General features: G+C 36.8%; 1 protein-coding gene across 7 annotated transcripts in view; it reads right to left on the reverse strand.

Moving 5' to 3' along the window:
* LOC111517361 (uncharacterized) overlaps positions 1–22,730 on the reverse strand; it is a 52,358-nt gene that overhangs the window by 21,098 nt on the left and 8,530 nt on the right. For 3 of the 7 annotated variants that reach the window (XM_074169564.1, XM_074169569.1, XM_074169563.1), the window contains 14 exons: positions 19,001–19,078; positions 18,838–18,915; positions 18,679–18,756; positions 18,520–18,597; positions 18,324–18,419; positions 16,421–16,504; positions 15,156–15,257; positions 11,932–12,018; positions 11,729–11,815; positions 8,723–8,791; positions 8,527–8,616; positions 5,829–5,918; positions 5,621–5,722; positions 3,224–3,316 (listed from right to left, as the gene is read on the reverse strand). In XM_074169564.1, the coding sequence (XP_074025665.1) occupies positions 3,224–3,316; positions 5,621–5,722; positions 5,829–5,918; positions 8,527–8,616; positions 8,723–8,791; positions 11,729–11,815; positions 11,932–12,018; positions 15,156–15,257; positions 16,421–16,504; positions 18,324–18,419; positions 18,520–18,597; positions 18,679–18,756; positions 18,838–18,915; positions 19,001–19,078 (1,212 nt within the window). The remainder of the gene's footprint in view (positions 1–3,223; positions 3,317–5,620; positions 5,723–5,828; positions 5,919–8,526; positions 8,617–8,722; positions 8,792–11,728; positions 11,816–11,931; positions 12,019–15,155; positions 15,258–16,420; positions 16,505–18,323; positions 18,420–18,519; positions 18,598–18,678; positions 18,757–18,837; positions 18,916–19,000; positions 19,079–22,730) is intronic. The other 4 variants (XM_074169565.1, XM_074169566.1, XM_074169567.1 and 1 more) reach the window with 4 other exon arrangements.

The following is a 22,730-nucleotide window of genomic DNA, read 5'->3' on the forward strand; positions in this document are numbered from 1 at the left end:
TATTTATACGGAATAAAGGGGTAGGTAGAATTCAACCCACTTTAGCGCTGAACCTCTTATTCCATATGTTTCCAATTTTATTAACATTAGTTGATGATTCAAGCAGTCATATGCTTTGGATAGATCCAAAAACATCCCGAGAGCTATCAATTTTTCTTCCATCATGTTCGTTATATTTTGTGTGATTTGATATATGGCCGTCTGTGTTGATCTATCCTGTAAATATCCATGTTGAAGCCTACTGAATAAGTTACATTGATTCATAAACTCTATAATTCTCAATGAGATTGCTAGTTTAAATCATTTTGAGAAACTGGGAGGGACGCATATTGGTCGGTAATTTTCTAGACTCTCTGGATCACCTTTTTTAAAGATTGGCTTCACAATGGAGGTTTTTAATCTTGTTGAGAATATGCCGTACTTCAGTGAATTATTCATGATATATGCTATGATTTCGTTAATGGCAATTAAGCTTTTTTTCATAATACTAGTAGGAATTTCATCTTCTCCACTGGAATGTTTATTTTTAAGTTTTCTAGATAGTTCTATGATTTCGTCTGGGGTTATGGATCTCACGAACATCGAATGTATATTTACAGGGATATCATATTGAAATGGAATATTTGAGGAATTTGCTAGTAATTGAGGTACCATGTCTACCAAATATTTGTTGTAATCATTAACTATTTCGTTTGGGTCACCTTTTATGCAACACTCTTCATTTCGCACTCTTCCCGTTATTTCGGAGTAAATGCTCCACTTGCATTTTGATTTATTATCAGAATGGGTAATTCTCTTTGGGTATGTGCCCTTCTTTGCGTTAATTAATAAATTGTTGTATTCGTTTCTCACCTTATTGTACATATATGTTTGAATTGGATATTATCTGTTTAAAAAATCTGTTTTTCCGTTAATCAGCTGTCGCCCCCATACGAACGACAACTCTCAGAAGTTGAGAAACTTGTGCGAGCTAAGGACTAACGAGGTCTTATGTTGTGTCAACACCAAAAGGGTGTCTAACCTGCTCTTGCAGTCTGTTATAATTTTACTGTTTGGATTGTTTTCTTTTCTGCGATTTCTTTTTATTTGCCTTAGACGGAAACTTTAATTGAATATTAAACTAAAGACCTTTAGTAAGAGAACTCATTGTTAATTTATGCTTTCTTTACGAATTCTATATATACATGTCCAATCATGGACTTTCACGCGAAAAATGAATTTCTTAGTATTAGTTCCGTTATAGAATCTGCGTGATTGATATTGGCTTTTATTCTGATGGTGTATATAGAAAATGATTATTTGGGCAGTATGTTCCGATACATGATTTTCGACTACTTCAGTTTCATATTTTCCATGGTAATTAGTGAGAATATTATCGACACAGCTCTTTGTTTTGGGTGTGATTCTGGTATATTCATTGGTTTTCGTTATGAAGCCACAGGAGTGAATTAATTTAGCCCTGGTTTTTAAATAGGTTTTTTGTTGAACGAATTCTATTTCATTTATTCAGTTCTGGTCATCATGTTCAGAGTCGAAAACCAAGTCTAACTGTCCACTATGGTAGCTGCCTTGAGAATAAATACTCCAATTCCTGCTCATTTATGAGCATAGACCATCTAAAGGAGCCTCCATCCAGTACCCATTCTGTTATCTATAGATACTCCGTTATCAAAAGATCTCGGACAATTTGAGATGAAAATTATTCTGAAGGTGCATCATATTCCATGTTTTTGTGTCCCATTGAGCTTCCTAGAGTTCGCTCCACTAATCCAGAAGAAAAGAGTAACATAAAAACGGCAAGCATATTTGCAACAGCAATTTTGTTCTTCCACGGCAAAAGACCAGATCTATCGGAGTTTGTGCTAATACTTGCGTCAAGAGAGTTTTTTATCAGTACCTCTCAAAAGTGGTGATATTTCATTAAGAGGTAAGCATACGGTGTGAGATTCTTCTGTCTACGAGCTAAGAGAACATCCTTTCCATAACCTCCGCATCGTGCTTTTCAGGAATGGAATGTTGCGCACTTCTCTATTCCGAATTACATACCCATAGCACGAATGTGCTTCTCCCAACTTTGTAATCATCCATGAAAAATAGATGGGTGACTTGATGCTTCCGGTCTCCAGAGGTATCGAAGCTGTCTTCATGAGTATTACTGCATTAAACAGGAACTGGAAGAGTGAAATGCAGAAAAGAAGTGCATAACACCTCATTACTTTTTTGGGTCTCGCAAGACGTCTGAGCAAAAGTGCGATGAGTTCACGATGTTTTATCCAACATTGAGAGGTTACGCTTATACTACGCTCATTCATTTCACTGCAAGGCAACTAGATGGCGTCTTCGTAAGGAAAAATGTCACCTCCCTTATTCACTCAGGCTTGTTCTTAAAGGACATCAGTACAATGTATTTGCGGTTTAGTCCAGCATCACTGATGAGACCTATGGCGAGTCGAAACAGTGTTGTGTTTTGTTGGACCACGAATGCGTTGTGTTTGGCCTCTGTTTTTCAACTAGTTGAAACAGTTGAGACAGAGGACAAATCCCATTGGCGACCGATATGAAAGCTTTGCTTTGAGACTGACCGCCTTGGTAGGGTCGTTCTTCTTCGATTTCGATTCGATTTCGAGAAGTGAATCCTCTGTTGATTCGATAGATGGTGTTTTCATAAGTGGAGATAAGTGGTTCAAACTAGCACAACTGATGAGACCTATGACAGTTCGAAACAGTGCTAACAGGATAACCAATGCGTTTTGTTTGGGCTCTATTTTTCAATATGAATTCATTATGGATTGAAAAAAAAATATTCAATAGTAATTTACAATTTTTTATCGACCTTGTTTGGGTATTTTCACCGTCTACAATATGAAAAATATGAAAATTATAATGGAGAACTTCATACAAGTGTAGAAAGGGTAAACTTTTTAGTTTAGCCCGATAAGTTACAAAGAAAAATGTTCTATTTATCAGTAACTTCTCGTATTTAACGATTTTGCCTATCAAAAAAAATTGTTGAGAAATAATAAAATACTTATCTTAACGTTTCAGAGGCCAAAATCTGCCTTCAATGGCCTCGAAGTTTCCCCAATATAACTTTTCCAGATTGTGGAAGGTGAAAATACCCAAATAAGGTAGATAAAAAACTGATTTTTCTCCACAAAAATGACTTAAGCTCAATAATTACCAATGTTATTGATTTTGGAAAATAAAAATATGTTCAACTTACTGGTTCTGTAGGGTAAAAATGTTTCTGTTTCAGAATAATCTGTTATTACTTCCGTCGTACCAAATAAGTTTCTCTTGATAGTAATTGTTGTTACTGAAAAAATAATCAACTTAGTCGAAATACAATTGCCTATAGTGTACCATAAAAATACATATAAAGAGTGAATTCCAAAACTTTTGAAAAATAAAACTATCTCCACATTAACAACTTCAGATAGTGTGTTTGAAGGTGATTGACAATGTTTCGTGATGAATTTCACTAGTTCGGACTTCCATTGTCTATTATATAAAATGATTTGAAATCCCTGAAACAAGTAAAGAAGAATAATTAAAAAAGAATAGTTGAAAATAACAATTATATTAAGCAACAATAAACCTGAAATGAAATGATAGTAAAATAACCTACAAGTAAAAATATAATAATTGAATAAATAAAAATTAAAGGAATGCAAAAAGAAAATAATAAAACTAATAAAAAAGTGTAGAGATTCCAAGTCACGTTAGTTCACGACGTTTCGATTGTTGGTATCTACAATCGTCTTCGGGTGATGACTGGACTGATTCCTCCGAGAGATGACTATTTTATAGGTCGTTGAAATACTTTCACTTTCTCTACTTTCCATTTTCCGCTTCACTGATTCCGTGAGAGATGACCGATTTGGCGGGAGTTGGTCATTTCTCGTTTGATGATGGGTTTCCATATGTTTCGTATATCTATGCTGGCCTGGCTGAATACGTTGTTGGACAACATGTATGCGGCTTCCTTAAATTTTCTCCTGAACCAATGTTCCTCTCTGTGCAAGATCTCAGCTTGGGACCACTCGATGTTGTGTTGATGGGTCCAAACATGGTCTGCTATTCCTGATTTGCTGGTTTCTCCTCGCTGTGTGTGCTTCTTGTGCTCGGCAATGCGAATATTCAATGGCCTCTTAGTTTCACCAATATAGGATTTTCCGCACTCACAGGGTATCCGGTAAATGCAATTCTTGGAATCGCAGTCCGCGTTTGGGGGCCTGGTTTTCGTGAGGCTGCTACGGATAGTGTTACCGGATCTAAAACAGGTTCTAATGTTGTACTTGGAACCAATTCTTCTTATCCTCTCCGATAATCCTCTGATGTAGGGAAGTGCAAGCACTGGTTGTGACGGCTTCTCTTCCTTGCGAGGCTCCTGCTGTCTTTTGGCCAAAGTCTTTTCTACCATCGCTTTGGAGTATCCATTCCGCTGAAGATCACTTTTGATGATGTCTAGTTCCTTCTCGAGACCTTCCTTTGTATTACAAAGCCCAAAAGCACGGTCTAATAGAGTCTTGATGATTCCTCTTTTTGTCGATTGATGGTGGTTGGATTCGTGGTTCAGATACTGTCCCTTATGAGTGGGTTTTCGGTATACAGATGTTTCCCACTTAGTGTCGGTCCTCTTCACCAAAACGTCTAAGAATGGCAATTCATTGTGGATTTCCTTCTCCATTGTGAAAGTGATGGAAGGTCTCACGCTGTTGATGTTTTTCAGAAAGGCGTCTAGTTCAGTATTCCCATGGTTCCATATTATGAAGGTGTCGTCAACATATCTCAACCAGACTCGAGGTTTCTTGTGGGCTTCTTCAATGGCCAGAGTTTCAAACCACTCCATATATATGTTGGCTATGACTGGTGAAAGTGGCGATCCCATTGGCAGTCCCTCATCTTGTGTAAAGAATTCGTCCTTCAGTTGGAAACTGAAGTGGTCCCAAGCTGAGATCTTGCACAGAGAGGAACATTGGTTCAGGAGAAAATTTAAGGAAGCCGCATACATGTTGTCCAACAACGTATTCAGCCAGGCCAGCGTAGATATACGAAACATATGGAAACCCATCATCAAACGAGAAATGACCAACTCCCGCCAAATCGGTCATCTCTCACGGAATCAGTGAAGCGGAAAATGGAAAGTAGAGAAAGTGAAAGTATTTCAACGACCTATAAAATAGTCATCTCTCGGAGGAATCAGTCAAGTCATCACCCGAAGACGATTGTAGATACCAACAATCGAAACGTCGTGAACTAACGTGACTTGGAATCTCTACACTTTTTTATTAGTTTTATTATTTTCTTTTTGCATTCCTTTAATTTTTATTTATTCAATTATTATATTTTTACTTGTAGGTTATTTTACTATCATTTCATTTCAGGTTTATTGTTGCTTAATATAATTGTTATTTTCAACTATTCTTTTTTAATTATTCTTCTTTACTTGTTTCAGGGATTTCAAATCATTTTATATAATAGACAATGGAAGTCCGAACTAGTGAAATTCTTCAGATAGTGTGACGCATTAGAAATATCATTAACCGCCATAAATTGAAAAATGAAGTCAACTAGTTGTAGAAAGGATTATGAGTTATGAAAATTTGATTTAACTTACATAAACTATCAGTTGAAGAGGTATTCATCATAGAGTTATCACTTGTTCCTGTGTGAGTCGTATCATCTAAGTTTTGGCCGACAGAGATTGCTGTGGTCATATCTAAAATTGACATCAGACTTGTGAGACATATGGATTACAATATCTTATGGTTGAAACTAGTTAATAATTTCAAATGTATTAGTTATAAGAAATTATTTCGACTTACAAGTACTGTCAGATATTGTATGATTATCTGTTGTTCTTGTATTCATCGTACTATCTAAGTCTTCATTGAGAATGTTTGGTGTGATTGCATCTGAAAAAAAATTGAACTAACCCAGATACCGATACATGAAACATTTCCCTATGAATATGACTATGTCACTAATTTTGAGTTTCATTATTTTTACAAGGGTTCGGTTTTTGGAATTGGAGAACTCTTGGGGAAACAACATAAAAACGGTTTTCAAACACACCAGGAAGATATAACAGAGCCTCAGGTTGGCTAAAGATAAAAGAGGCCCACCACCAGCAGCAGGGGTATGTCGCATACCATGCTGTTGGCTGTGGCGGAACACACCCTTAGTGAAAGAAACTCATTGCCTCCAGCCAGGGATATGATAGCCTAGTGGTACAGGAGGCAATAGAGATTCACAAACACACGGATAATTTCAACAGAAATGAAGAAGCTGTGAATCTGAACCGAATATGGACCCCCATTCTAAGGAGTTCAAGAATGACAAATATCATGGAGTTTCATGGTGGCTGTGGTAGTACACGGACGTGCTGATAACGCCCGCTTACAAAGAAGGTACGCGGATGCCATGTGCTACCGTGGGGCTCCGTTATGTGTTGTGTGTTAGTCCATTGTGATAATAATTAAAATGTGTGAGAGTCTTTTTGAAAGTGAAGAATAAGAGGTCCCCTTTATTCACGCCGGTATCCAGGCTGGGGTGGTTCGGATAACCACGTAAAGGGGGCTGTATATGTGAAAAAAAACAAAAGGTCTCTCAAGCAGGAAGCGACTTAATAAAAAATTAAATTGTTTTCATGAAAAAAAGTTCGACAAAAAATGGGTGGCAGCATTGCTTCGTGCAAGACCGCTGCGTCCCCCGACGAAGCTCCTGTCAACCTTGATAGGAGGAGCCTGGCCAAATGCGCCCGGGTGGGAAGCAACGGCGATCCAAAATAGAGATAGAGAATAAATATCATGACCTATTTACCTAATCCAGGTATAGTAATTAGCACATCGAACTACCTGAATCAAAATAAATATGCTATACGCAGGCAGAATACACGGTCATCGAAGATGAACTCGAAATGTATGAACCTCTGATGAAGCTAGCCACTTGCGTCAGCGAAACGTCAGGAAAAAAATCCAAAAATTAACATGACCTGGAAATAGTGACCTGGAATTTTTAGTATCAAGATATAAATATTACTGGAGATTTTTCCCAACACCAAACCGTTACTTAAATACTTCGACACGTGTTTCGATCACCAAGTATTCATCTTCAAGAGGAAGATCAAAACGCTAAAATAACGGTTTGATGTTGGCAAAAAACTCACGCAATTTTCATTACTACACCAAAGGTTTCAAACACTGCATCACAAGTACATAATGACGGCCTGGTCAACGGAACTGAATCTGTATTGAAAGTACTCAACACAGTTTTGATCTTCCTCTTGAAGTAGATCACTTGGGGAGCGAAACACGTATCGGGGTGTTAAAATAACGATTCGGTGTTGGGAAAAAATCCCAGTCATATTTATTACTTCACCAAAGGTTGCAAACAGTGCATCACAAGTATCAAGAAATAGTTCATTCTACTGAAGCTGATGGGTCACCAACCGAGGTCTGTTACAATGACACGCTTCGACATCAACTATTCATGATCTATTTAAAAATTTCCCATTCAATGGTAGACGTCGAAACCTCTTTGCAACAAACTGAAGACCCCAGTTCGTCTTCGACGAATATTCTGATGCATAAATTATGTCCCCATATTGGAAAGTACTACTTTCTTGAATAATCTTCCATTATCTCCCTCTCTTTCCCCCTACATGATAGAAGAAGTTAGAGTAAAGTTAGAGTTGTATTGTGGAAGTCTTATTGACGATGAAAAAGAATCGATAATGCGAATATGAATTATTAACTACGCTACTGTATACATATGATTATTATACTGACAGCATGTATTTTTTTGATAGAATTCAGTAACCTCAGAGTTAGTTAATCTGAATTAAAAGACAAGTGTGATATCATGCTCACGTGTATGTAATGATGGCAAAGATGGAAAGTCATGAACAAAAATTCCTCACATAAAGTGAGTGGGCATACTTGGAGTCTGGTTGTAAATCAAATTATCTAATAGAACAATTCATTCAGGCCAGTCTCAACTTACACTGTAGGTTAATGAACTGATCTATCAGAGAACAACTACTCCTCTGGCTGATACCACGAAGAGCGTTGGATTATATCCGACAGATGTCAGTGCAGGATTCTTCACTATCGGATATAGTCCAACGGCTTTCTGGTATCAGCCAGTGGAGTAGTTGTCAATGCAGGATTCTTCACTGTCGGATATAATCCAACACCCTTCGTGGTATCAGCCAGGGGAGTAGTTGTCAGTGCAGGATTCTTCACTGTCGGATATATTCCAACGCCCGTCGTCGTATTAGCCAGGGAAGTAGTTTGTTTTCTGATGGGGGTCAGTCGAATAACTTACAGTGTAGGTAAGTTGAAACTGGCCTGAAGGAATTGTTTTTTCAGATAATTTGAAGAAAATTTCCGCCTATTCCATATACACGAAGATTATTTATCAAAAAATGTTAATTATCTTGGAGATGTCAAGCGCAACAACCTCTCAACAGTTATCAAAACATGCGAGAAACCAAGAGTAAAATGAAAATTATCAACTTACAAGTACTATTAGAGGTGTCGATAGAGGTAGTACCTACAGTGGCGTTTTCAGTTGTGTCTGTGTTGGCTTCATGTGTTGGTGTAGTTAAAACTAAAAAAGAAACAAATACTATTTGACAAATTGATTTGAATATAATACTCAAAATGAGGAATTTATAAGCACGGTTGGTATTAGGTTAAATGTGTTTTATACTTACTGGTACTAGGATTTTCTGTGTTCGTGGTAGTTTTCAAACTTCGCATATTAGTCGTTCCCAAAACTGCCACTGTAATGATATCTTGATTATATTCAGAACTATATGTGACTTTTAGTTTTCTAAACAAGTTTACTTGTTGGTAATCTACCATCTGATGATTTATTTATTTTTGATACAGGAATTATCAAGAAATACTAATTGTTAAGTCTGTATTAGCAAAAAATTTGGACAATTCTCTTCCACTGACTTTCTAGGTACTCAGATACATATTCCAACAAGTTTTTTCAGATTGTGGATGATTATACACCTTATACACCATAACATAGCATTTATCTCTTCTTTTCTTCTGAAAGTTGTCGTAGTTGCTGTAAAGGTTGGCTAAACCAAGTGCTGTAGTAATGGGCTCATATTTCTTAAATAGAATTCATTTCATTAGTTCGGACTTCCGTTGTCTAATATGATATAAATTGATTTGAAATCCCTGAAAGAATCTGTAACAAATTAAAAAAGAGATGAGCTGAAAAATAACAATTATATTAAGCAAAAAAAAAACTGATATTACAATGAAATAAAATACAATCAACAACCAAAAAATAAAAAATTGAACTATTAACACGAGATGAAAATTAAAAAAAGTATTGACAAGAAATGAAAATTAAAAATTATCCACTAGGAAGAACACTGGTTTAGGAGAAAATTCAGAGAAGCTTTGTATATGTTGTCCAATAACGCATTTAACCAAGCTAGCGTAGAGATAAGCAACATTTGGAAACCTCTAATCAAGCGGAACACGACCAACTCCCGCCAAACTGTCAGTTTCCTCTAAAACCGATGGAGTGGAGAGAGGGAAGAGGGGATAGGTGAAAGCACTCGAATGACCTATAAATAGTCAGATCTCGAAGAAATAAGTCCAGAAAACCGTGACGGGCGGCACTGATGTCTGAGAACTTTCATGCCGCCACCACCTCTCAGTCATGACCAATTTGTCCCCCTGACAAAAATTGGCCGCAAGGGTAAGGAAGCTAGGCTCCAACCTGTTTGAACTGAAGATGGCTGTCGAATAAGTCCAGTTATTTATTTATTCATTTATTTCATTTATTTATTTGTAATACAATACTCTACAGGACATAGCCCAATTACAGAGCAGGAAATAACAGAGTATAATAAATACATCACAAACAAGTGACTACAAAGATTACAATTTTAAATTTATTATAGGTGACAAAACAATTATTTTAGGAAGTGGGATTTTATATCTGACAATTTGCAACTAAATATATCTAAATCATCGCTAACGGAGTTTGTCACTTTACACATGGTATGGATTGGAGAATTCTCCACAACATTTGTGCGATATGTTTTTATATAGAAAGTACTCGGGTGTCTGGAACAGATTCTATGAATGCAAATATTAAACTTTTCCAGTAATGTTGGGCAGTCAACTATGCTTTTGATAATTTTATAGGTTAGTACAACACTATAAAATTCACGCCTATTTTCGAGACTGAAAAAGTTATGCTTTTGTAGCAATTCAGAGTGGGTTGTTCCTATTGGAAGATAAATACCATCGGTTTTCAGGCTTAGCAATTTTGAAAATCGTTGTTGAATTGCTTATATTCTATCAATATGATATTGATAAAAGGGGCTCCACACAACTGACGCGTATTCTAACTTTGCACTTATGAAAGCATAGAATAGAGTTTTTGAAGTCGAAGTTTTTCTGAAATCACTACTGTTACGTGCAATTAATCAGTACAAACGACAGGAGGAGGTTACAACAATATCGATATGCCTATTAAATGATAGTGGAGTGTCAAATGTGACGCCAAGATCAGTAAATGTTTCTAGTCTCACCAGGAAAACGTTTCTATTGAATAATCAAAGATCAAGATGTTCGTTTTCAAACTGTATGACATGACCTTACATTTAAATGGGTTTAGCGACAAGTTATTTCGATAACACCATTCTACAACCCGTCCTACGTTTGCTGAGAGGTTCATCATCTATGTTCTCAACAAGGCAGTATAGTTTTAGATCATCGGCATACTAAAAGAAATACACATCTATAACATCTGCAATATTATTAATGAAGATATTGAAGAGCAACGGTCCCAGATTTGACCCTTGTGGAACACTGGAAGAATTACTATATTCGGTAGATTTGAAACCATTGAGCTGAACATATTGTTTGCGATCCCGAAGACGATTGTGGATACTAACAATCGAAACGTCGTGAAGTAACTTGGTTTGGTACCTTTTAATTTTTAATTTTCATTTCTTGCTAATATTTTTTTTTATTTTCATCCCGTGTTAATAGTTCGATTCTTTGATTTTTGGTTGTGATTGTATTTTATTTCATTGTAATTTCACTTTTTTGCCTAATATAATTGTTATTTTCCAGCTAATCTCTTTTTTAATTTTTTATAGATTCTTTCAGGTATTTCAAATCAATTTATATCATTTTAGACAATGGAAGTCTGAACTAATGAAATGCACCACGAAACATTGTCAACCACCTTCAAAAAATGGTTCAATTTAGTTTGTTTATACATATCATTTGAACCTACTCCTAGTTATGAGATGAAAACATACTTATTGACACATATTCGATCATAATTGATTCAGGAATTATATTCGATGGTGAATCAACTTTTATGTAACATTAGAAAACGAAGCTGACTTCGCGGAAAAATAATGTTCGTCCCCAAATTTCCTCTTCATATAACTAACAAGTGTCTGTGGTTTCCATACTGACATTCATGGGGGTTCACATCCATTGTCATTCACATTGGAAAAATATGGGTACGATGGCTGGCTAGAGTTTCATTCTTCGTTACATACAGGCGTACTTGAGGCAAATAAAATAGTGATTTTCACAAAGTAATCATCTTGAAGTAAATCTAAGCCACAAGATTTTTGGTGGAAGGACATTACTGCACATTACTGCTAGAGCGAACACTTCATAGCTAAATGTATCTACTTGATGCAATAATTCAAGTGACTTACAGGTAGCAACAGTATCCTCAGTTGAAGTGGTGTCCATCGTTGTGTCTTCATTCGTGACCACGATAGGGATCATTGGTGTATTTATAGCTGAATGAAGAACAAGATTATAGTTGAATCACATAGTTTCGTGAGACAGATGTGCTATTTGTTGAAGAAAACTCGAATTTAAGCATCATCTTGAGTCAAATACGTATAATACTCACTGGTGGTGATGGTACTGACAACTGTGGGATATTCTGTTGTGTCGCTCTGCTGGGTAGTTTTCAAATCTGTTATACCGAAAATTTCAGCTGCAATGATATAAAAGTTACTTTCATTGAATTCATTTCCAATAGTTATGGCGTTAATTGTGAAAAAATCACTATCCTTAAGTTATTCCTGATTAATTTAGTTGTGCACTCATGCACTTATTTTTCAAAGGAAAGTGATAATTTGTTACATAAACTTTTTAGAACACTTACGAGACCTACTGCTATGGAGCAATATGAGAAACAGTTGTCCAAGAATGGTCAACATCATCCTCTCTTTTCAATATTGAAACCATGCAAGCAGATGACTCAGTCATCCTAGTCCAGAGAAAAAACAATAATATGGTAGAGAGGCGCATACAACAGGCCCAGAATATCATAACCAGATGAATCAAGAAAGAAGGGCTCAATATAAGCCCAACAAAATCGGCCATAGTAGCATTCACCAAAAAGACCACGACAGAGGACGTATGACCTCTGTCTAGCTTCTAGGTAAAGAAATGCAGATGTCGAAGGAGGATAAATAACTGGAAGTTATACTAGATCCTAGGTTGATCTGGAACCAACATCTAGAAATAGTGAAAAAAGTTGGAGGTGGCATTGATGCTGGCCAGACATAACTGAGAAAATACATGGGGGCTGAAACTAGACATGATGGCTTTATACCAAGGTGCTTATATCCATGATAGCGTATGCATCTAGGTCTAGTGACCAAAGATGAAACAAACGAGCGCTATTTATGAATCAAGTGAGGTGCAAAGACTTGCATGTTTAGAAATAACGGGAGGTAAACACTCCAACAGCTGCAATGGAGACATTCTTCAATCTTTCTTAACATTTAGTAATAATTGGGGAAGCAAAATTGGGCCAATTCAGATTAGAACAGACACCGACCTCTACGTAGGATCGGACAAAACAGAAATTTCTTGATATGTGGAGAAATGAACATCTAACACATAATACTCGAAATCTAGAAAGAAATTCCCCATTGAGTGGTGGACGTCGAAACTTCTGCAATAAACTGAAGACCCCAGTTCATCTTCGACGAGTATTCTACGGATGCATAAATTATGTCCGCATAGTAGAAGTGATGGAAGAGATTAGAGTGAAATTAGAGTTGTATTGTGAAAGTTTCATTGATTACCAAGAAGAATCGAAAATGCGAATATGGATTATTAACTACGCTACTGACAAAGTTTCATTGGGATTTTGATTTCTGGTTCGATGTACCTTGTGAAAGGCATGGCTTCTTTTCTGTTGGAAAAATTAGTTGAACTGATCTGTGAGTTTCCAAACTTCATTTTTGTTGTGTTCAGAGAGACGGGTTCTAACATTTCTTTTCGGTGCATGGTTTCTATGCAAATATAACATCTATATCTTTATATATATATATATATATATATATATATATATATATAAAGATATAGATGTTATTGAGTGTGTATGATATAAATCAAAAATGAAAATTCATGGACACAACACTCCAAAATAGTGGGCAAACCGCGGACACGTGTTTCTGGCTATTGGCCTCATCAGCGCGGTGCAGCCAAGTGCAAAGATGGGCAACACTTGTTTGCCGAAAATAGGAAGCAACACATACGTACGGAGTCAATAACAGGTTGGCTCCTGTTACAATTCATGTATTTACTTCTGCTTTTTTCAACAAGTTTTCGATATAAAATAGTGAGAAGTATATAAGAAGATCCATGGATGATCATGTCTAAGTTATGATTTCTGGCAAAGGTGAAAAGTGATAAAACAGAAATTTCCTCTGGCATAAACACGAAGATCAGTTATTAACCCTCCGTTAGTGTTCCCAAATATATTCCGGTTAGTGTACTGTGGTATGGCATACCCCAAACAAAAGTCATTTTAGAATTTAGAATTACAACTATATATGTTTTTCTGCATATTTATCAATGAAATGAAGCAAAAACAGCAGTTCTCTTGGAAATTCAAAAATCACCAATTGAAAAATATATGTTTATTATATCCTCGAAAAATACACAACTATATTTATCATAAAATGTGGAGATCATGATATGGCATATACAACTACAAGATATATTCTAAAAAAGTGTTCCACAAACAAAACGTTGCAAAACTGGGAGTGATACCTTCCCGAATAAAAGAGTTGCGGGTTCTCGAAATTGGCACAATGTCATCATTGCGTGCTCCATACAAATTGGACTATGACATCGCATACATCCATAGAACGTCTTCCTGTCTTTGCTTCTGAGACACACAGAATATCTTTTGCTTGAGAGTCGTCGCTTCGGTCTAGGTTCATGACATTCTACGGTTCTACCGTAGTCGTCGGCGTAGACAGGGGTTTTGTCTTTGTTGAATGCGAAATTCGCATATCAGTTGCAGACCGAGTTCTTTCAAAAAATGTAGCATTTTCAAATTGTATTCCTGCGTATTTGCTTTGAATATAACTTGAGCATTTACTCCAGCGGAATTCATGAACGAAAAAAATAGTGTTTTTTCTGACAGTTCCAACCGATGTTAGCTTATGCCTCTCGAGCAGATTTATCATAATCAGAAACTATTTTCAGGTTCGTCCCCTGCGTATTCTGTTTCTTATCCAGCAGCATGTTCTTCGCCTATTTGACTTCTTCTAGCACACCCTCATGTTTACCTTCATAATCACTATCAATAAATAACTCATCATCATCATCAGAACTGGGGCCAAACTCTTCCCATAAACTGTCTTTTTTGGTCTTCTTCGTAAGACATTTAACAATTATAGTGAAACTCCTGATATATGCATGAAAATAAACAACAATATTTTGGAGAATATTATTTCAAATGAGAAATTCACCTTCAGACTTGATGACATAAATAGTTACATTAAAAGTGTTCCGGGGTATGTCATACCCTGACTGACTTCTAAGATGTCTCGCTCACAACTGAGACGTTGGAGAGAGATGAGAGTGTGTAGTATCTGGAAAAATATGTTTCAACTACTGTTACTAAGCACTAGAAGTCGGTATTTCAATTCGTTTTGATTTGAGAACTGTGACTTGCAGTTCTGGGGTATGTTATACCCCAGAACACTAACGAAGGGTTAACACTACTGCTGAATATCTTGGAGATGAGATGTCGGGCGCAAAAACCTCTCGACAGTTATCGAAACATGTGAGAAACTGATAATAAATTGAAAATTATCTACTTACAAGTACTACTAGAGGTCTCGATAGTAGTAGTATCTTCAGTAGCGTTTTCAGTACTGTCTTTGGGGGCGTTAAGAAACAAGTTTCTGGTTGATGTAGTTAAAACTAAAGAAGAAACAAATATTATTTGATGAACTTGATAAAACGTTTCGAGAAAAATATAATAGTTAAAATGAGGAATTTTTGAGCACGGTTAGTGTTAGGTTAAATGTGTTTTATATTTACTGGTATTAGGGTTTTTTGTTGATTCTGTGTTCGTGGTAGTTTTCATATTTCTCATATTAGTCGTTTCAAAGTTGCCACTGTAATGGTATGTGGATTATATTCAAAACTATATGTAATTTTCAATTTACAAAAGTTGACTCATTGGTTAACTTCAATCTGATGATTTATTCTAGAAAGAGGAATTGATCGGGAAAGAAGAATCGTTCAGTCTGTATTAGCAGAAAATGTAGACAACTTTTTCCACTGACTCAAGGTCATCAGATAAATAATCCTAGCAGTATTTAACTCTTCTTTCCTTCTGAAAGTTGTCATAGTTGTTGTAAAGATTGGTTGAACCAACTGCTCTGGTAATGAGCTCATATTTCTTTCATATAATTTAGAAAGTTTAATTTGTACTCCTCTTTATGAGGTAAAACTATACTTATTGACATATATATGATTCAGGAAGTATATTCGATAGTGAATCAACTTTTATGTAATATTAGAACTAATTTGATGAATTGACAACTACCCGTAAAATGGGTGGGTATTGAAATTTCACATTACTAAATGAACTTGGGAAAATCTTTGAACTTAAACCCATTGCCTATAAACAAATTTCTCACACATATGATTGAATTGGAGTTTTTCGAGTGAATGAATGATTTTGTCCTTTCTCTAAAGACCTGCAAATCTGTCTTTCAAGTTTTGATCCACGTTTTTGAGCAGAAAACTACGGTTGTCAAACAGACATTCATGGGGGTTCACATCAATTTTATCATTCGCATTATGAAAATAAAGTTACGATGGCTGGCTGGACTTTCATTCTTTGTTACTCACAGGCGTACTTAAGACAAATAAAACTCATGATTTTCTAATAGTAATCATCTTGAAGAAAACCGAACATACAAGATTTTTGGTGGAAGAAGAAGATCATAGCCCCTGCACATTACTACTAGAACCAACAGTTAAAAGAGAGATGTATCTACTTCAATGCAATAATTTACCTAAAGAAGAACAAGATTGAACAACATAGTTTCATCAGACAGACGTATAATACTCACTGGTAGTGATGGTACTGGAAACTGTAGGATCTTCTGTTGTTTCGGTTTGCTGGGTAGCTTTCAAACCTGTTATATGAGTTTCAGCTGCAATTATATGAAAATTATCTTAACTGAATTTATCTCCGATGGTTATGGCGTTAATTATTAACAAATCATCATTCTCAAGATATTCCTAATCAATTTAGTTTTGCACTCCTGAACTTTCTTCACAATAAAAAGTGATAATTTGACACATGTACATTACATTTTTCTTTGTAACTTTGTAGAACATTCACGAGAAATACTGCTATAAAGCAATATAAAAAACAGTTAACATTGTCTAGAATGTGAAAAACATACAAGGAGATGACTTCAGCACGGAACCAGATTGAGAAATAGATCTATGAGAATCATAGAATCGAGAAAGCACACCTGCAACCTTTATAAACGGACTATTCAAGAAGACAATCGAACTGCTTCAACAAAGCAGAAATTGGCTCACTATAATACTCCAAAAAAATAAATGTCTCCGAACCGGATATAATAATGACAGCTTCGATGAGTTTGTTGGGGGTTGAAATGGACAGCAATATGTCTTGGCACAATCATGTAGCTGGAATTGCGAAGACTGCTTCTCAAAAGCTAGGAACACTGTTCTTTGGAGTATGGTTCTCACGTATGGAGCTCCGCTCCTAAGCATACCCAGAAGCTGCTGGATTCCATCCAGAAAAGAGACATCCGCCTGATTGGAGACACTTGCAACCTTAGTAGTTTTGCTTGGAATACTGTTCCGAACCAGAAGACTGTATACACTTCAGCAACATTTGATGCTCCATAAATCGCAGATCAGACCTTCTCTAGAGTATGGTTCTCATGTATGGAACACTACCCCTAAGCATGCCCTGAAGCTGATGGATTCCATTCACAAAATCGCCATCCGCCTGATTGGAGACACGAACATCACGTGCAAACTTAATAGCCTGGAACACTGAAGAAACGGATTCAATATGCCCCGGCAATATGCCCCGGCAACACCGGTGACTCGTCAATTCCGTGAGAAGTGCCAAAGGTTTTAGTAAAGCACTCTTAGGGCTCCGTTACGTCGGTGGATATAGGCTGATACCGCATGTATTGAACGTGTTGAGTGTTAGTGCATTAATGGCACGGGTGCCTTATAACAGGCCCTGCTACAAGGCCCATTACGCGACTACGGAAGACCATGGTAAACTCCTCAGTTTCCGATTTCAGCACACTCGACCTGCGGAAAGCAAATATCAGGTTCTTCAATACGTTTAGGTCTTCAATTTTGTTGTTGAAAAAATCTCATGCATGGACCTATCCTTGTGTTGCCGTAAGAGTGAAGTGATATCTGCGGTTTTTATGTGAGTCTTTTGTTGAACAGGTTCGAGCTTAGTGATCTTCTCGTTCAATGTCGAAAACCATGAGGAGTTAGCATCATCAGGAGAAACAGCATTCTTGTTCTGGTGGAAAAAAGTGTATTCAACAGATTGGACTCGAAAGTTGGAAACTAGTGTAACCCTCCAAACATTGATGTCACTCATAAAAACAGACAGTACTTAGTTGAAGTCTGAAATAGTTTTATGTCAAATCAATTTGTGAAAAGCTTGGTAGAGTGGTTGTTGAACTCTCAGCTTGTGAACAAAAGATCGTTTGTTCAGATCTCATCGACTATTTTTGTTAACCACTCAATTTTAAACTATTTGAAATTGAATAAGATAACAAAATCAGAAAAAGTTAAGTATTCTACTAGAGAGAAATAATCCTTAATCGCTCCAATGATTCACGATAAACTTCATTCTGTCGAGTTACTCTCGCTGATAAAAATGCAAGTTAAAAGAAAACAATTCTGCTCACAATCGAGATTACTCAAGAGGTATGTAACACATGGAAGAATTTCACTTACTGTCTGTTGAAATGTTATCCATGGTTGAGTTTTCAGTTGTATCTGACTCTGCCGTATTATCCAAATTTCTATTGGTAGTCCAGAGTATAGAGCTAGCTACAAAAAAATATCATCATTCAACTATCGTAGCTAATAAACAAGGTTATAGGAAGCCTTAGGACTGTGTTAGGTTTCATGTTTTTCAAAGCTTACTTACCGATTGTAGGATTTTCTCTTGTTTCTGTGCTGGATGTGGTTTCTAAATTGTCTACGTTGGTCATTCCATCGGTTATAGCTGTAATGAATAGTGATATTATTGTAGTAAAATATAAGAGAAGCCTCAGGCCTGTATTGGGTTAGATTTTCTCAAACTTACCGATTGTAGACTTTTCTCCTGTTTCTGTGCTGGATGTGATTTCTAAATTGTCTACGTTAGTCATTCCATCGGTTATAGCTGCAATGAATAGTGATATTATTGTAGTGAAATATAAGAGAAGCCTCAAGCCTGTATTGGATAAGATTTTCTCAAACTTACCGATTGTAGACTTTCCTCCTGTTTCTGTGCTGGATGTGGTTTCTAAATTTTCAACGTTAGTCGTTTCATCTGCTATAGCTGCAATGAAAAGTGATATTATCCTAGTAAAATATAAGGGAAGCCTCAGGTCTGTATCAGCTTATATTTTTCAAAACTTTCTTACCGATTGTAGGATTTTGTCTCGTTTCTATGCTGGATGTAGTTTCTGAATTTTCCACGCTAGTCGTTCCATCGGTTCTAGCTGCAATCCATAGTGATATTATTGTAGTAAATTATATAGATGATTGAGTGAGCTAAAATGAGCTTCAGCTTTTTCTTCATATAATTGCTTTACAATGACTAATCATTATTCAACCCGGTAAATAAACTTCCAATAGATTTTTCGCCACCGGAGCTAAACAACTCAGCCTGAACATTTTATAAAGTGAATATGTATATCAATGCAAACAATATCAACTTGAATAAATTGATGGTTATAGCCGTAACAAACGTTACTACAGTTTCGTCCTATGAAGACATTTTCAGACTTATACAATAAACTTTGTATCAGTAGAGCTAGCTATTGTATTAATTTGGAAATGTCCTAATAGGACGAAACTGCAATAACATTAGTTCCAAATAAAAGTGGTAAAAAAATATCAATTTGGAAAGTAATTCGTAAACTATACTGGTTTTTCAACAACAGGCTCTTTTTTTTTATTCGAGAAGGGAATATTTCGAAAGAGATTATGTAGATTGGCTTTCTTGAACGTGTGGACCTGCTGTTTGGGCAAACTTCTTATTTTCGGCAAAATAAGGTTTCATTTGACTTTTTGCTTTTTATTCCAAAACAAAACTGACAATAATAATATTGGTACCTATATAAAACAATAGACAATCTCAACTTCAATATTAGATGTGAAATATTGGAAGCGGCTAACTGAGTTTGCAAGTTGTATCCCTGCAATTGGTGTGGATTTACAACACTATTCGGGTGGAGTAAGCGGTCATGGTAATTTTCGCATTTCTGCAGACCTCAACGTCTTCGATTTTTACATCTGGAAGTATGATGAGACAAATCGAGACAAGAAGAGCAACCTTTTTTTTCACCTATTCCCATCTCTTATCAGTGTCGAGACCCAGGAAATGGTCGCATTTGTATATGGAATGAGTAGATTTAGAGCAAAATCGGCAACACTTTTCCATTGATGCATTTTCTATTCCAATAAAAAAACGTTTTATTTTTATTCTCCATATACGAGACTGTTGGTGGAGAATGTGAAATAGAAGGTTTACATAACAAACAAGCTACTGAAGATTCTTCTTGTAACCACTCTGAAAACTCTTTCAACGATGGTGTATGTATGTCTTTGTATTTCTGGACAATAATTCTTGCCCATTGCAACTGAACAAGTTGACTAAAGAGTTGGCTATTGTTTATATATGTTTTCATTTTCAAAGATTTTGCAGTGACAGTAAGGTTAAGAACCGAATTGGTAAATTTCATAAAGAATATTGGAGAACGAGTGTTCACGGGTGGGAATAATTTCACTTTGTTCATCATGGATTCCATTATATATTTATGTCGTCCAAATCTAGCCTCTAACGTCTTGAGTATGTCATTGAGATTATCTGGAGAGACAAAAAATAGTGTCTTCACTGTATTTAAAGCTTCATTTCTCAGGGCTCTTTGTAAACGTAGCAAATTTTCTTCATCACAGTAAGCACATATTTCAGTGCATGGTTGATATAGAGAAATAAACATCGAGCAATCCTCAACACTGCCATAGAAATAAGGATATTCTTTCCCCACAACATTTCTGCAGGATACCTTAGAAGATTAATTGTGGATTTGATTTTCTTTGAATACTAATTTGAAAGCATCTGTCATTGCTGAAGTGAATTCTTTCATAAACTGATGTGTTGTAATAGGTTCATTCTTCAATTTTTCGGTTCCTGGGTTTAACTGCTTTGAATATGGAAAACTATTTTCCAATAACCAGTCAACAACTTTTCCATGAGTATTTTCCATTGAAATATCTGATAACTTAGCGTGTCGAAGAGAATTCATTTTGCTACTTCTTTCAAGGCTTTTTTATGTAAGTTTTTTTTCTACCTTGGGAGCTGTCTGACTTGTCCATTTAGTCCAAGTCTCCAGAAAAAAGCCTCTTGGGCTTATTGCGTTTATTCTCCCATCTTATCAGGACACCCATTCCATCAGTCTCGTTCCCTGTACTAGTTTGTACAGGTTTCGTGTTGGATGTTCATCATATTCTTCTGGGCGTAATTTTGTACGTCCATATATTGCCTGCCTTCTGTGATTCACTGCCTCACATTCGCATAAGATGTGTAGAGCTGCTTCTATCCCTTCGTTGCATAATCTGCAGCTGAGGTCTTCGTTGTACAGCCCCATTTTATTCAGGTGTCCGGACAATGACCGGTTAGTAACCCTGTAATTATTCTGAGCCGATCCCTACTATATTGAAGTAGTTCTTCAGTTCTTTTCTCGAACGGCTCCCTAATGAAGGTTCTACTATGTTTGTTGCCAAGTACTTTTGTCCAGTACTCTGTGTGCTTCTTATTGGTCCATGTCCTAATCTGGTTTCGTACCAATGATTTTCGTACCTCCAGAGCTGGTTCAGGACCTATATATGAAGTTGATGATCCGCGTCTAGCGCATTCATTAACTTTATCATTACCTGTGATTCCTGAATGCCCGGGCACCCAGTACAAGGTTAATTTGTTCCTATTTGCAAGTTCATTCAGTTCTTCATTGCATTCCCAGACCAGTTTTGATGTCACCTTCGGGTTTGTCAGAGCCCCTAGTGCGCTCTTGCTGTCTGTAAAAATATTGATCCGCTCATTTCTTTGAGGTCTCAATTTAATAAGCCTTGCACACTGCAAGATAGCATACACTTCCGCCTGAAAGACGGATGTGTATAGTCCTAGCGGATAGCTGTAGTTTAGATTTATATCCGCTCGGTATATTCCAGCTCCCGTTCCATGTTTGGTCTTCGATCCATCTGGATACCTGGTGTTTTTTCCAGACATGTTTTTGGGATGACCAATGGTCTTCCACTCTTCACGGTTTATGATTTTGGCCGTGAAGTTTGTGTTAAAGGTGTACTTCGGTGTCATGTGGTCCGTGCACTTGTTCAATATGTGCTCCTCCACTTGTTCCGAAATATCTGTTCGGTCCGATCTTTTGTAGTTCGGTGAGTTTTCCAGTCTGAATTGGCCCATCCTGGCCTACCCCATTATCACAAAGTGTAAAGGAGGTAGATTCAGGAGTGTCTCCAATGCAGCTGTTCCCAAACATGCAAGTCTTTGCATCTTGCCTAGTTTGTTGATAGCGGTCACCTGCTTCATCTTTGGCCACCAGACCAGAGATGCGTATGTTATCATGGGTTTTACCACCATCGTGTATAGCCAATATACCATGTCTGGTTTTAGCCCCCAAGTTTTTCCATAGGTGCGTCTGGCGAGCACCAGTGCTACCTCCGCTTTCCTCTTTATCGTGTCCAAGTGTTGGTTCCAGGTCAGTTTGGAATCTAGGATTACTCCCAAATATTCAACCACCCCTGATACGTGTATTTCTTCACCTCGAAGTTTCAGAGGTCCGAGACCCTCAATTTTAGTCCTCTTGGTGAATGCTACTATGGTCGATTTGGATGGGCTTATGTTAAGTCCTTCTTCTTCGGTCCATCTTGTTATAATGTTCAGGGCCTGCTGCATGCATCCCTTCACTACATTTTTGTATTTATCCTGAAGTAAGATGACTAAGTCATCTGCATAGCCCAGTGCTTTATACCCATTATGGTCCAAGAAACATAGTAGCTCGTCCATTTCAAGGTTCCATAACAGAGGGGATAGAACCCCCTCCTGAGGACAGCCCCTTGCTACTCGTATGTATG

This window comes from Leptinotarsa decemlineata, unplaced genomic scaffold (genome assembly GCF_025532065.1).
Source record: "Leptinotarsa decemlineata unplaced genomic scaffold, Ldec_3_MD MMD2_P_RNA_scaffold_5, whole genome shotgun sequence".
Lineage (NCBI taxonomy): Eukaryota > Metazoa > Arthropoda > Insecta > Coleoptera > Chrysomelidae > Leptinotarsa > Leptinotarsa decemlineata.